This window comes from Rhinolophus ferrumequinum, chromosome 18, assembly GCF_004115265.2.
Source record: "Rhinolophus ferrumequinum isolate MPI-CBG mRhiFer1 chromosome 18, mRhiFer1_v1.p, whole genome shotgun sequence".
In the NCBI taxonomy this organism is placed as follows: Eukaryota; Metazoa; Chordata; class Mammalia; order Chiroptera; family Rhinolophidae; genus Rhinolophus; species Rhinolophus ferrumequinum.
Window position 1 is genome coordinate 57277142 of NC_046301.1, and position 12012 is coordinate 57289153.

Genomic DNA, 12012 nt, shown 5'->3' on the forward strand with positions numbered 1-12012 from the left:
CAGCACCCCCTCCCCAGCAGGGCTGTTGAGTGTGCCCTGAGTCTGTCTGTCTGAAATCCTCTGGATGTTGGTGGAGTCTTTGACCCACCTTTGGGAATATGGCTGTAGAAACTTCCCTGGAATGGGAAGTCATTAAGGATTTGGGTTTAAACCTTTCTTTGATGGGAAGAGAGTATAGAGCAAGCAAGAACCTTATTAAGACAGACATCAGCTGTCAACTGGAAGGACATACTCTGCTGAATAAAGTGCTCTTCTTCACGGGGTGCCTTGTTCTAGATGATGGGAAAAGATGTCGGGAGGTCCTCCCCGTAAGTTAGGAATGAAGGGACAAAGGTCTGTGTGGCCAGTGTACTCTGAAGCTTGCCTGTGTGACTGGGATTTATAATAAAAAATGAGAGTTGGGGGAAATCTGGCTTGAAAGAGTGTTTACTCAGAGCAGGTGAGTCGTTAGGAAGATTTGGGCTGTTGCCCAAGTGCACTGATGTGATTTGGAAGCAGGTGAGAACTGGTGGGGGCTGTGCCGGGCCATGTGGACCAAGTCCTTGGTGACCGGGCAGCTGGAACCCAGTAGGTGCTGTTCTGAGTCTGGTGGTGAAAGGTTCAAAGTGCTTATTCTCATGAAGAGTCACAGTAAAAATGTTAGTTCTGAGATGTCCTGAGACACAGATACTCAGAGTCCTTCTCCATTCTCTACAATAGAGAACAGAGACTTCACACTTGAGCTGTGTTCTGAGATTTGGCTGGAATCAGCTTCAGAGCCCTTCAGTGCTGGTCTGAGGAAAGTTTTAATCATTGGAAAACAATTGATAAAGGTGACTCAGGTTTAATTTAATGTGTAGTTGATGACTGTAATGCATATATCATGGTTACAGGTGCTGACAACATTAGCCTGATAGAAATTAATCAAGTTCTCAGGACCAGTCAACCAGTAGAGGTGAAATCTTGACAGAGTGGATGTAAAATATTTTGTAATTAAAACACCGTCATATACCAAATAATGACTGATTTGGTGCAATATTTAACAGAGAAAATTCTCTCTTGGGGGGAGTACATTGGAGTACACGCAGGGTTCCCTGAACTCAGAGGTGAGTTCTGATACCTCGCCAATGCCTGCATATGACTTTCCTCTCTGAAGAGGGGTGGGTGCTGCTCTGGGATTTCTGTTCTGTCCACCAGACACAGGCTCACACAGTTATCTGTATTTCCAGCAGATAGCACGCCACCAACCTAGGGGGTTTGGTTGGGTTGATTGAAACTATGAATATGAAGTCCACCATTGCCAACATCTGCTGCATTTCTTTATTAATTCATAATGCTCGCCTGCTTCCGTGTGTCTGATAGACTTTTTACTTCATTGAAGGGGTAAGGCTAGAAGCAGTTTTTTGTAGTTGTGCAATAAAAGGTGTTCATTACATAGCACCTGTTTACCTGGCGTTTCTTAGGAGCAAGGTTAATAAACTAGGTATTTTCAAGGACCTCTCAATATAGGAAGGAGAGAAAGTGTGATAACGCATTTTAAGTCTTGCTTTAGCTGAATGTATAAGGAGAGGTAGTAATAAGGCGTCATGAAAGGCTTTCTCAAGCAAGCAACATCTGTGACAGGGCTTTTCCCCACAGAAGCTGAGAACTTTGTTTTTAAAAGACACTGTAAAAAATAAATACTCCTGTCAGCATAGAAAAAAATGTTACCCAAACTGCAGTGTGTAGACAAAAGCACTCCAGGTTATCTGTAGAGAGGTCGTGTTACCCGCGGCATATTTCTGTACTCAGATGGCTGTGCTTGTGTATTGGAACATGGGCTTTTGCATTGGATTTAGGTTCCAACCTTTGCCTTGCCCCTTACCAGGCATGTCACCTTGGTCAAGTTAAGTCATTTGAGCCTCAGTGTCTTTGTAAAGGGGCTGTGTTTGGTGGTGAAGGGTAATAGAGGTGTGCAGGCTGGTTGTAGGAGTCCATGACAACAGAGCAGGGAAAGCCCTTGGCAGAGCAGGGTACGTGGGGTGCCCCAGAAATGGTGCCTGCTGTTGTTGGTACCTAAGTAGGTTCTCGGGCAGCCTGCCTTTGACTCAGCGTGCCCTGCAGCCCCCCCAACCCCCCAGTTACTGCTTGGTGTGCGATAGTGTGGCTGTAATGGAAGTTGTAAGTGAGTCCTTAATGAGCTAAAGGTAGGTTGTTTTCAGGGATTCACTTGAGGTGACTTTCTTTTTAAGGCATAAAGGATGGATGTTGGTTTCCTATAGAAAAACTAAACATGCTGACTTGGTGGCGGCTGTTGTGTGTATAGTTGTTTATGTCTAAAATATATTGGTATTCCTGGAAAGGCCTAGGGTAATGTTTTTTTCCACAGAGATGGAGCGTGGCATGGGTGGAGGATTTGAGAGAGACTTTGCCAGAAACGAGATGGGAATGTCTCGAAGCTTTGGAGAGCCCCTTGGCAGAGGAATGGGTAAGAAGGCCCCTTGCGGGTGGGGTCCGCCCCCCGGGGGTGCAGGCTCACCCTGATGTCGGGGTTCTTTCTTAGGCAAAGTCTGGTGGTTTGTCTTAGGCTTTTTAAAAATTGTGTTTTCTCTAGAGCTTAGGTAAAAACTTCTGGTCCTTGAATTTTTTATTGATGTCCATAGCGCCACTTTTCAAGTCTTTTCAGATGGCTTTTTTCATATAGGTGTTTGCTGGCTGTGGGAGTAGAAGCTGCATTTATGGTACTGACTTTCTGGTCCTGGTAGAGAGTGTCAGGGCCCTGCCCGGTGAGGGTTTGAATCTCCATAGTCCAGGGTGCTGTTCAGTCAGCAAGGGGTGTCGTGTGCTTGCTGGTTGATGCCTTTGAAGGAGAGTTTGAGGATGAGTATGGGGCCTGTCTGAAATGCAGAGAAACTTTTTTCAGTTTTAGTTAGATTGCAAAGCAGTTTCTTCTTTACTTTTACATGGGCATGTTTCCCGTTTTGAGTTTAGGTTTTTCTGAGACTTTCAGCTTAATTCTCCTTCATTAGTGTGTTGCAAGGAGATAGGTCATTCCTGGGCTATAAAGAAGAAGTTTGTTTCTTTCAAAGGCGATTCAGAGCTTGGATTCCACCCCCCAATCTCCACCTGCTTCTCATCCTGTGCAGATAAGAGATTGCTAGGTTACAGCTTCAAGAGTGCTAAGCTTCTGTCTTTTTTTTTTTTTTTTCTATCGGGGAAGGGGGGAACAGGACTTTATTGGGGAACAGTGTGTATTTCCGGGACTTTTCCAAGTCAAGTTGTTGTCCTTTCAGTCTTAGTTGTGGAGGGTGCAGCTCAGCTCCAGGTCCAGTCGCTGTTGTTAGTTGCTGGGGGCACAGCCCACCATCCCTTGCGGGTGGGAGTTGAACCGGCAACCTTGTAGTTGAGAGCCTGCGCTCCAACCAACTGAGCCATCTGGCACTGGCCCATGTGGGAATCGAACTGGCAGCCTTCGGCGTAAGGAGCACAGAGCTCCAACCAGCTGCCTGAGCCACTGGGCCGACCCTCAGCTTCTGTCTTCATGGGACACCTTGCGCCTGGTGTGAGGACTTGAAGCTTTTTGTGTTTAGTTTGAGCTAAGCTGCATGCTTAGAATTTATGAAGGCCCTAGAAAGAGTCGTCAGTCAGCTCATCAGTGAAACGGGATTCTTAGTTCTGCACATTGTCTCCAGGACCCCATGTGCTTTGTGTTCTTCCTGAAGATCCAGAACTAATAGGAACTGTTGCCCTCAGAGTAGACACTGTTGGTGGAGACTTTTTTGTTTCGCTTTTTCTCTGACTGTGGTTAGAGAACTTGAATGACTTCCTTGCATCTTTTTTTTTTTCTGTATTTACTTGATATGACTTTAGCTTTATTCTAGATTGTTCCAAAGCTTTAGAATTTGGGGGTGAGTTGATAATCTGTATGTGACTGGGTCAGTTAAAAGTTTCTCATTGCCATGACTGGCGTTGTTTTTGTGTCTTAAAATGGTAGAACATTAAAAAAATATTTAAAAATGTATTGTCATTTGGCTGCAAATACCAATTTATGGATACCTATAGTGAGAAGAAAAACGTGGCACGTGACTGCTCCCACGGGCACTTTTTCCTGCTCTGAGCCCTCAATCCTTTGCCACTCTGGTACCTCTCACCTCTGTGATGAGGCTGCTGGCCTTGTCCCAGTTCCTGCAGTGGCACAGGATCTAGTGAGGTTACTTCATGTGGCAACAAGAAACTCATCCTGTCCTGGCCTGGAGGAAAACATCATCTGCCGGCCTTGCTCTCTCTTGCTACTTTGGCACCTTCTCTCTGACTGAGACTTGTCTGTTTGTTCTGAAGTCTCCCAAAGTGACCATGGGCAAGAGCAAAGGATTTCTGGATTTCCCTCTTGCTATTTGTCATCAGACCCAAGTTGGTAAAAAGGTCTTTGTACCAAATAAAATATTTGTCAGGTTTTTAGAGTAGTTACCTGGATTGGTTTTCCAGATTCTGTTCATCTTATTTTCTGTGTTGTTTACTTGACAGTTGAATCAGATCCTGCATTTTTGTAGTGCTTCCCTACTCAGTGTTCCCTCTCTCCTGTCAAGGCAGTGGATCTTTGCACTTTGTGCAAACAACTACTTGCTGCAGGGACATAGATAGATACGTGGTCCTTGACATTGAAGGACATGGTGCGGCTGCGAGTGGCTCAAGTCAGCACATCGCAGGGACCTAGGAAGGGAGCCGGTGGAGGTGTTGGGTCCCGGGCCCTTGGCAGCTCTGTGAGCACCACACAAAAGTGAGGGTTTTCTCTGTTCAGATTTGAAAAAACTCTGCCCTAGCTGGCTAATAGAAGCGTGCTGCTCGGAGAGCAGGAGAGGCTTAAGCTGGACAGGCTAGTGCCAGATGGTTCAGCATCGGTACCTAGCGGCTGTGCTGGCAGAGCTCTCAGCGTCAGGTGCAGCGGCTTGGAGGTGAGGGGCTGCCGGGGTGGGAAGAGCAAATTCAAGTTAGGAGTCAGCAGGGAGGCCTGCGAATGCTTACCGAGGCTTTGGTGGGAATGGTTTGTCCTAAGCACTGCTTTAGGAAAACGAGCCTGGGCCTGGGCCTGGTGGTCAGGATTATGGGTGTCACGGAGGAATAAGCCCTGCACTGGCTTGCGGGCGGAAGGTCTGTTGCTTCTTGGTCTACTTTCTACCTCCTTCCTTTAGCAGGCAGTTGCAGTACTAGAATCAGCTGTGGGGTGGGGTTTAAGCTCTTTGTGGTCATGGTCGTAATACAAGATGTGCCCTGTGACTGTTTTTCATGTTGCTGAGTCCACCTCAGGACCAGATACATGGGAGTGGGTACAACGTTCTTCTACGTAATGAGAGACCGAGGAGAAACTTTGAAAAGCTATCACTAATGTTAGTATTAGACAAGCTCTGAAGAGGTTTGGGTGAACCGTTGGCAAGCAAGCAGCAGTGTTTTCCGTTTTGGACAGCTGAGTGCATTGGGTATTTATTTTCCTGAGGCTTCGTGTGTCACTTAGTCATCGTCACCCCCAGCTCCTTCCAGGCGGGGCTGGTAGGCTCAGCTTGCTGAAGGCCTTCCGTGCACGGCTTGGTAACTGGGTCGTATTCCCCGCACTGCATGCAGTCGCTGCTGTTTGCACGGTTTGGCCTGAAGTGTAGCTACACCGTTAGTTGGCTGAGGGATTACTGCGAGGTGTTGATTGGATCTGGGAGGGTGAGTGCAGGCTTTCGTCTGTGAGTACTGTGGCTCTGGAGCAGCTTTAGAAAAACTGCCACTGGCCCCGTTCCTGTCTGACTTTCCAAATTCAGTTCATGGATGCAGAGTGGCTCCTAGCTCTGCTGGGCGCATTCCCAGGTGGCTCTACCGACTGGGCCTCGGACTGCGGGGCGACGTGGGCTCCTTGCGTCGTGACTCGTCATCAAGGGCTCTGCCATGGTTTTCCCGGAACGTGATCTTGTCTGTGTGTGTATTTCTCACCCCCTCCCTTTCCTTTTAAGATTTTTAATTAGTAATACTCCTACTCTGGAAGCTGTAATAAACACATTTCTATTACCATAGAGAAATTTGGCTAATTTTTTTTTCTTCCTGATTTCCTTAGAAATCCTAAGTAATGCACTGAAGAGAGGAGAGATCATTGCAAAGCAGGGAGGAGGTAGGAAACGCTTAGTTTTGCTGTTTTGATGTTTAGAATAGGCTGTTATTCCCGGGGGTAGTAGAGTGTAGTGGTGAAAAGCATGGGCTCTAAAATAGACGGCCTGGGGCGGGAACCAGCTTCTGCCTGTAGCTGTGTGACGTTTTGGCAAGTTACTGAACCTGTTTTTTATACTGTAAAATGGGGATATAATAGTACCTACCTCATAGGGCCTTTGTGAAGAGTAAATGAGTTACTGCATACAAGTGCTACTATGTAAGCTGTCAGCCATTGTCATTATCGTAATGTGTCCACATAATACGGGGGCTTTCTTGTTTTCAATACTATAAAACTGTAAATTCCTAAAAGTAAATATTTTACTCGATTATAAAAATATGCTACCTAACATGTAACAAATGCTTACTCAAATATATACATGTACTCAGAAAAACTCAGAAAATTGTGAGGAAAGTAAATATCTGCTCAGTGTTGAATGCTATACGGATTTTGGAATATATCCTTTCATTAATAGACTTTTTAAAATGGGTACTTAAAACGAAATGTGCTGTTTTCAGCCCAGTTTGTCCTCATGGCTCTGAGCATTTTAGCATTTCCTTGGTGACTCCCTTGCTGACTCCTTCTGTGGCGGGCTGATTCTAGAAATCCTTGTGGGCACCGTTTCTTCCTAGTTCTCTGCTGCTATTGGTGTCTGGAACGGGTGGTCAGCCTCATTTCGGATGCTCTGGGGCAGGCAACCTCCCCTCTCAGAGTTTCTTACCCTTTTACAGTTTCTGAGAAATTTCTGATCTGAAAGTCTAAAAGTCTTAAAATGGTGCCTGTATTTTGCCACTTGGTATGCTGTTAATTCACCTAAGGAAATAGGCACAGAGAAGGGCAGTGACTCGTGCCAGGTCACAATGTTGGTCAGTTATAGAATCAGTTATAGAAACTGCTGAGTTTCCTCTTAAATTTGCATCTTGGACTGGGCTGCAGGCTCAACTCCCATTTCCAGAGGCAGGTGGTGGGGGTGTGGTGAAGCTGGAGTGAGGGACCCTCCTGCTCAGCATGTGGAAAAGGAGTGGACGGTGGCCTCATGGGGTCACTGCACTGCTGACCTGCCAGCGTATGTCCCGCTGAACTGTGGCAGTGAGGGACGGGTGTCCTTGGCCTCTTCCAGAGTCCACTAGGGTGCCGTCAACTCCCTTTTCCTCCAATGCCAGCAAAGTTACATACTAGTCAGTTGGCAGTTCCCTTGGAAGGGGCCGCCTGTTCCTTTATACGCAGGATCTATGTTGCTGCTGGTGTTGCTTTTCTGTATCGCTTCTTGATTACGTAGCTATATAATAGCTTCTCTGTGCCCTGGAGATGTTAAGGAAATGGCAGTCAGCCTGGCCACCAGCAGGGCATCTTAAAAAGGGACAAGTTGGGAGAGGATAAAGTGGTGAGTGATTTTTGTATTGTCACCATGTAATCCATTATACCGGGTGATCTGAGGGTGGGATTTCTGAGCCTCCCCCTTAAGAGCATTTCTCAGTGTCCAGTGGTGGGGAAACTGCAGAGTTCTCAGGAATTGACAGCCATGGCTCATAAAAGTTATCACAAATAGTAGCACTAGTGACACAGAGAACATTGTTGACACAAGCCCTCCAGGATTGGGTTTTCCCTTTTAAATTTTTATTATGGAAATTTCAACCATGGTACAGAAGTAGGAAGAATGATGTACTCACTACGCAGTTTTAACAGCTGTCAACATTTGGGGTGGGGGGCGCGGTTCTGATGGTAAATTATTGTGGTTCTTAGTTTCGGAACTGTGGTTGAGCTTGTGAAGTACTCAGGCCACTCTCTTTGCACAGCCCCTGACATCTGCCTGTGTCTTATGTCCCTGTTTCAGGTGGAGGTGGAGGCAGTGTCCCCGGGATCGAGAGGATGGGCCCTGGCATTGACCGCATTGGGGGTGCTGGCATGGAGCGCATGGGCGCAGGCCTGGGCCACGGCATGGAGCGCGTGGGCTCTGAGATCGAGCGCATGGGCCTGGTCATGGACCGCATGGGCTCCGAGCGCATGGGCTCCGGCATCGAGCGCATGGGCCCACTGGGCCTCGACCACATGGCCTCCAGCATCGAGCGCATGGGCCAGACCATGGAGCGCATCGGGTCTGGCGTGGATCGCATGGGTGCCGGCATGGGCTTTGGCCTCGAGCGCATGGCCGCGCCCATCGACCGTGTGGGCCAGACCATTGAGCGCATGGGCTCTGGTGTGGAGCGCATGGGCCCTGCCATCGAGCGTATGGGCCTGGGCATGGAGCGCATGGTGCCCGCAGGCATGGGGGCTGGCCTAGAGCGCATGGGCCCTGTGATGGATCGCATGGCCACCGGCCTGGAGCGCATGGGCGCCAACAACCTGGAGCGAATGGGCCTGGAGCGCATGGGCGCCAACAGCCTGGAGCGTATGGGCCTGGAGCGCATGGGCGCCAACAGTCTGGAGCGTATGGGTCCTGCCATGGGCCCGGCCCTGGGCGTTGGCATTGAGCGCATGGGCCTGGCTATGGGTGGTGGTGGCGGTGCCAGCTTTGACCGCGCCATTGAGATGGAGCGTGGCAACTTCGGAGGAAGCTTCGCAGGTTCCTTTGGTGGAGCTGGAGGCCATGCTCCCGGGGTGGCCAGGAAGGCCTGCCAGATATTTGTGAGAAACGTAAGTGGCTCTTCAGGAACGCCTCAGTGGTGTTGTGAGGCGTTCCTGGGGCGGTGGGGGGCAGGAAGTCAGCAGGACAGAATGGTGGCAGGTCAGAGTCAGAGACGGTGCCCTCAGAAAGGGAGTTGAGCAGCATGCAAGACCACCTTGCTGCTGCCCCCAAAGCTTGGTGCTGGGAGGATGAGGAGGGAATGTGAGTGCTTCCGACACTCCATGTAGAAAGAATAGTGGGCTGCCCTGACTACTAGATGGGACAGACCGGGAATGAGCGGAGGAACTCGTTTCCTGATCTCTCGGCTGGAAGAGCCGCTGAACCTTGGCATGACGATTCAGAGGAAAAAATGGCTGTGTCTGAATTAACTACCAAACTGACCGCCTTTAGCTGCGATTCAGTGGTTCCGAGGGCTGAACCACAGGCCGCTGTGCATTCTGCTCTCTGCACGATCCTCCCACGGACAGATAAAGTCACAAGGGAGTGAACTTAGTGTGCTAGTTTAGACCCTCATTCCAGATGGACTTGTTTTGTTGATAGTCTTAGTTTGAAGGTCAGCCACTTTCTCTGCAGTAAGGAACCCTTTAAGTCACCCTCAGAGACAGTGCTGATGTGTATGCATTAGGGTTTGGTTGAATCACTCATCAGTCTGTTCTTTTTTACCCCTTAGCTCCCATTTGATTTTACATGGAAGATGCTAAAGGACAAATTCAACGAATGTGGTAAGTGTTCGAGAAAGGCTGTCTAGGTGCTTCCTTCCATATGCTGTGGCTTCAGCAATCTTAGCCCACTGGTGATGCATTGGAGTCGCGCAGTGAGGCTTCCATCCTTGTCTTCAGAGCAGTTTTCCAGGACTCAGGAAGACGGGTGGGGTGGGACTCGCTATTTTCCTGCCTATTCATATATTCAAGCAGGTGGTTGAGTTTCCTGTTATGTGTCAGGTACTTATTATCTGTGTTCTCATTTCATCTTTATCTGGTTTTCTCCTTTTACAATTTTTGAAAGGAGGTAGCGTTGTCCCCATTTTATAGATGAGTCAGGCCAAGTCACATTCTGAAGGTCACATGGCTTCTAAGTGACAAAGCAAAATAAAATGAATACCACCGAGACCAGGTCGCTTTCCACCATAGCACCCTTGGGTTGTGCCTCAAAGTGCATTCGCCCAGCAAGGTCCCATGGGAGAGGCTTTGCAGGCTCTGGGCTTGCCGTAGCTTGTGTGTGGATGAGGCTGAGGGTCTCTGATTGTGGTTTCCTGGCACACCAGGCAACCGTTCTGAAAGGCTCACTTCAGACAAAAGGAAGTGGCCAAAAGGAAGTGAAGTTGTCTCCAGGAGAACCCCCCACCCCTCACCCGCACCACTTCTGTTCTTTTCACCCTGTCAGGTGGGAGGCTTGCTGGGTCAAGGCTTCCTCGGTGTTCTCATTTCCTGTTTCAGTAATGGCTCAGATTTCACCATGATGGCTGCTTCTCCTGGTCCTTCTCTTGGGTCTGATGTTGAGCCATAGCCTGCCTTCTTGCCCTCTGTCCCCACTCCTAAGTTTCCACATTGTAGTAGATATTCCTAAACGTCAGGTTGGAGCATGCAACTCCCCCTGCCCCAGAGGCCTGGAGGTGGCTCTCAGCCGACAAGAGCAAGTCCAAGCTCACAAGCCCTGTACTACTTGGTCCCTTTCTGTTGCATCTCCCTCCTTTCTCTGCACCCTGAGTTGGAAGTGCTCCTCTCCAGAAGGTCTGGCTCTGTTGAGAGCTGTTACCAGCAAGTCTTGCTCTGGTGAACTTACGCTGTTTCAGGACTTCCCGTGAGAAGCCGTCTAGGACGTTGACCCTCCCTCAGAGTTAATGGCTGTAGAATTGTGGGCCCCTCACCACGGCTGCATTGCCCTGTTCGTGGCAGTCACGGAAGTGGAGCCCTGTGTTGCTGGGGCACTTATCCTGTGCACTTGCTTCCATGGTGCGTGACACATAGCTGGATGCTTAATCGGAGCTTGAATGAGCCTGAGAAGAAACCTGCTTGTTCATTATTACGCAGCTTACACTGGACAGTACAGAAGTGTCCGTCGTATTGTGACGGCCTTGTATAAGTGGTGGCGGTGTGCTGTATTGGAAACAGAGCCTTTAAAATTGGCCTGTGAAGTCAGCTTCTCGCGCGCCGCCCCCCAACTCTGCTTAGTGTAAAGGCGTGCATTTGAAACTGCCAGGAAGACTTATCACGGGACCGGTCAGATTGTTGTCCTGTTGGCAAAAGAATGGCAGTGGGGTCGAGGGCTGTAGTAGGTGAGTCCCGGTCACTGTGCTCATGCGCCAGGCCCGGGGGCCACGCTCCCTTTTGACTCTTCATCTGAAATTCAGCAGGTGATTTGGGCTGAGTGGAGCCCAGCCTCAGGCTGTGCTCTGGTTTGCCTGATGAGTTATGGTCTGTTTTTCCCTCCTTGTGCCCAGGCCACGTGCTGTATGCCGACATCAAGATGGAGAATGGGAAGTCCAAGGGGTGCGGTGTGGTTAAGTTTGAGTCGCCAGAGGTGGCTGAGAGAGCCTGCCGGATGATGAATGGGATGAAGCTGAGTGGCCGAGAGATTGATGTTCGAATCGATAGAAATGCTTAAGCAGTTGCCTTTTTTAAACATCGATACCAGATCTCTGAATTTGTATTTTTTCTTGTTAACCATTTTAATTTGTTGGCTGGATGTATAAAGATGTTTAAAAAATTCAGTTGCTTTTTGGGGTAATTTGAATTACTTTTTTAATGACTGGGGTTCCATTTGACTGTTTGCATTGAGATTGCAATGTGCGCAATTTTTTTTGTAGTTGTGGCATCTTGTTGACATCGAATATGACTTTGATAATAAATACCAGTTCCTGAAAGCTGCTTGCTTTTGTGTGTGTGTGTTGTGGGTCCACCACCCCAGATTTGGGGAGCTGAAGTCACTCGGTCTTTGTACCTGAGGAGCTGTGACCACTAGGGGGTCTCATCTTCATTCTTGCTTGTCTGTCAGCCCTGCCACTTAAGGAAAATTGTTTATGGAAACCGAGCCCTGAGTGGGTTTTAATGCCCTTGTGCTGTAATGGAGCCCTTGGCTGTTAGCAGTCAGGAAAGCTGTCCTGTGTCCCTCCTGTGCCATTGATGAGTGGCACAGGCACTGCATCAGGCCCATTTCCAGTTTAGCTTTTGTCTGAGTCTGCTCTGGCTGCTGTAGCAAAAGTACCAGAAGCGGAGTGGGTTATAAACAACACAGATTTCTCGGCCTG

The 12012-nt window shown here is 48.7% G+C and overlaps 1 protein-coding gene across 17 annotated transcripts in view; it reads left to right on the forward strand.

The window, feature by feature from the left end:
* The window catches only part of HNRNPM (heterogeneous nuclear ribonucleoprotein M), a 37395-nt gene extending 25763 nt beyond the window's left edge, over positions 1-11632 (forward strand). For 6 of the 17 annotated variants that reach the window (XM_033135277.1, XM_033135280.1, XM_033135283.1 and 3 more), the window contains 4 exons: positions 6050-6103; positions 7974-8773; positions 9436-9487; positions 11206-11628. In XM_033135277.1, the coding sequence (XP_032991168.1) occupies positions 6050-6103; positions 7974-8773; positions 9436-9487; positions 11206-11369 (1070 nt within the window). In that variant the 3' untranslated portion in view covers positions 11370-11628. Of the gene's footprint in view, positions 1-2347; positions 2447-6049; positions 6104-7973; positions 8774-9435; positions 9488-11205 lie in introns of all 17 variants that reach the window. The other 11 variants (XM_033135281.1, XM_033135270.1, XM_033135268.1 and 8 more) reach the window with 3 other exon arrangements.
* The last annotated feature ends 380 nt before the right edge of the window (positions 11633-12012 follow it).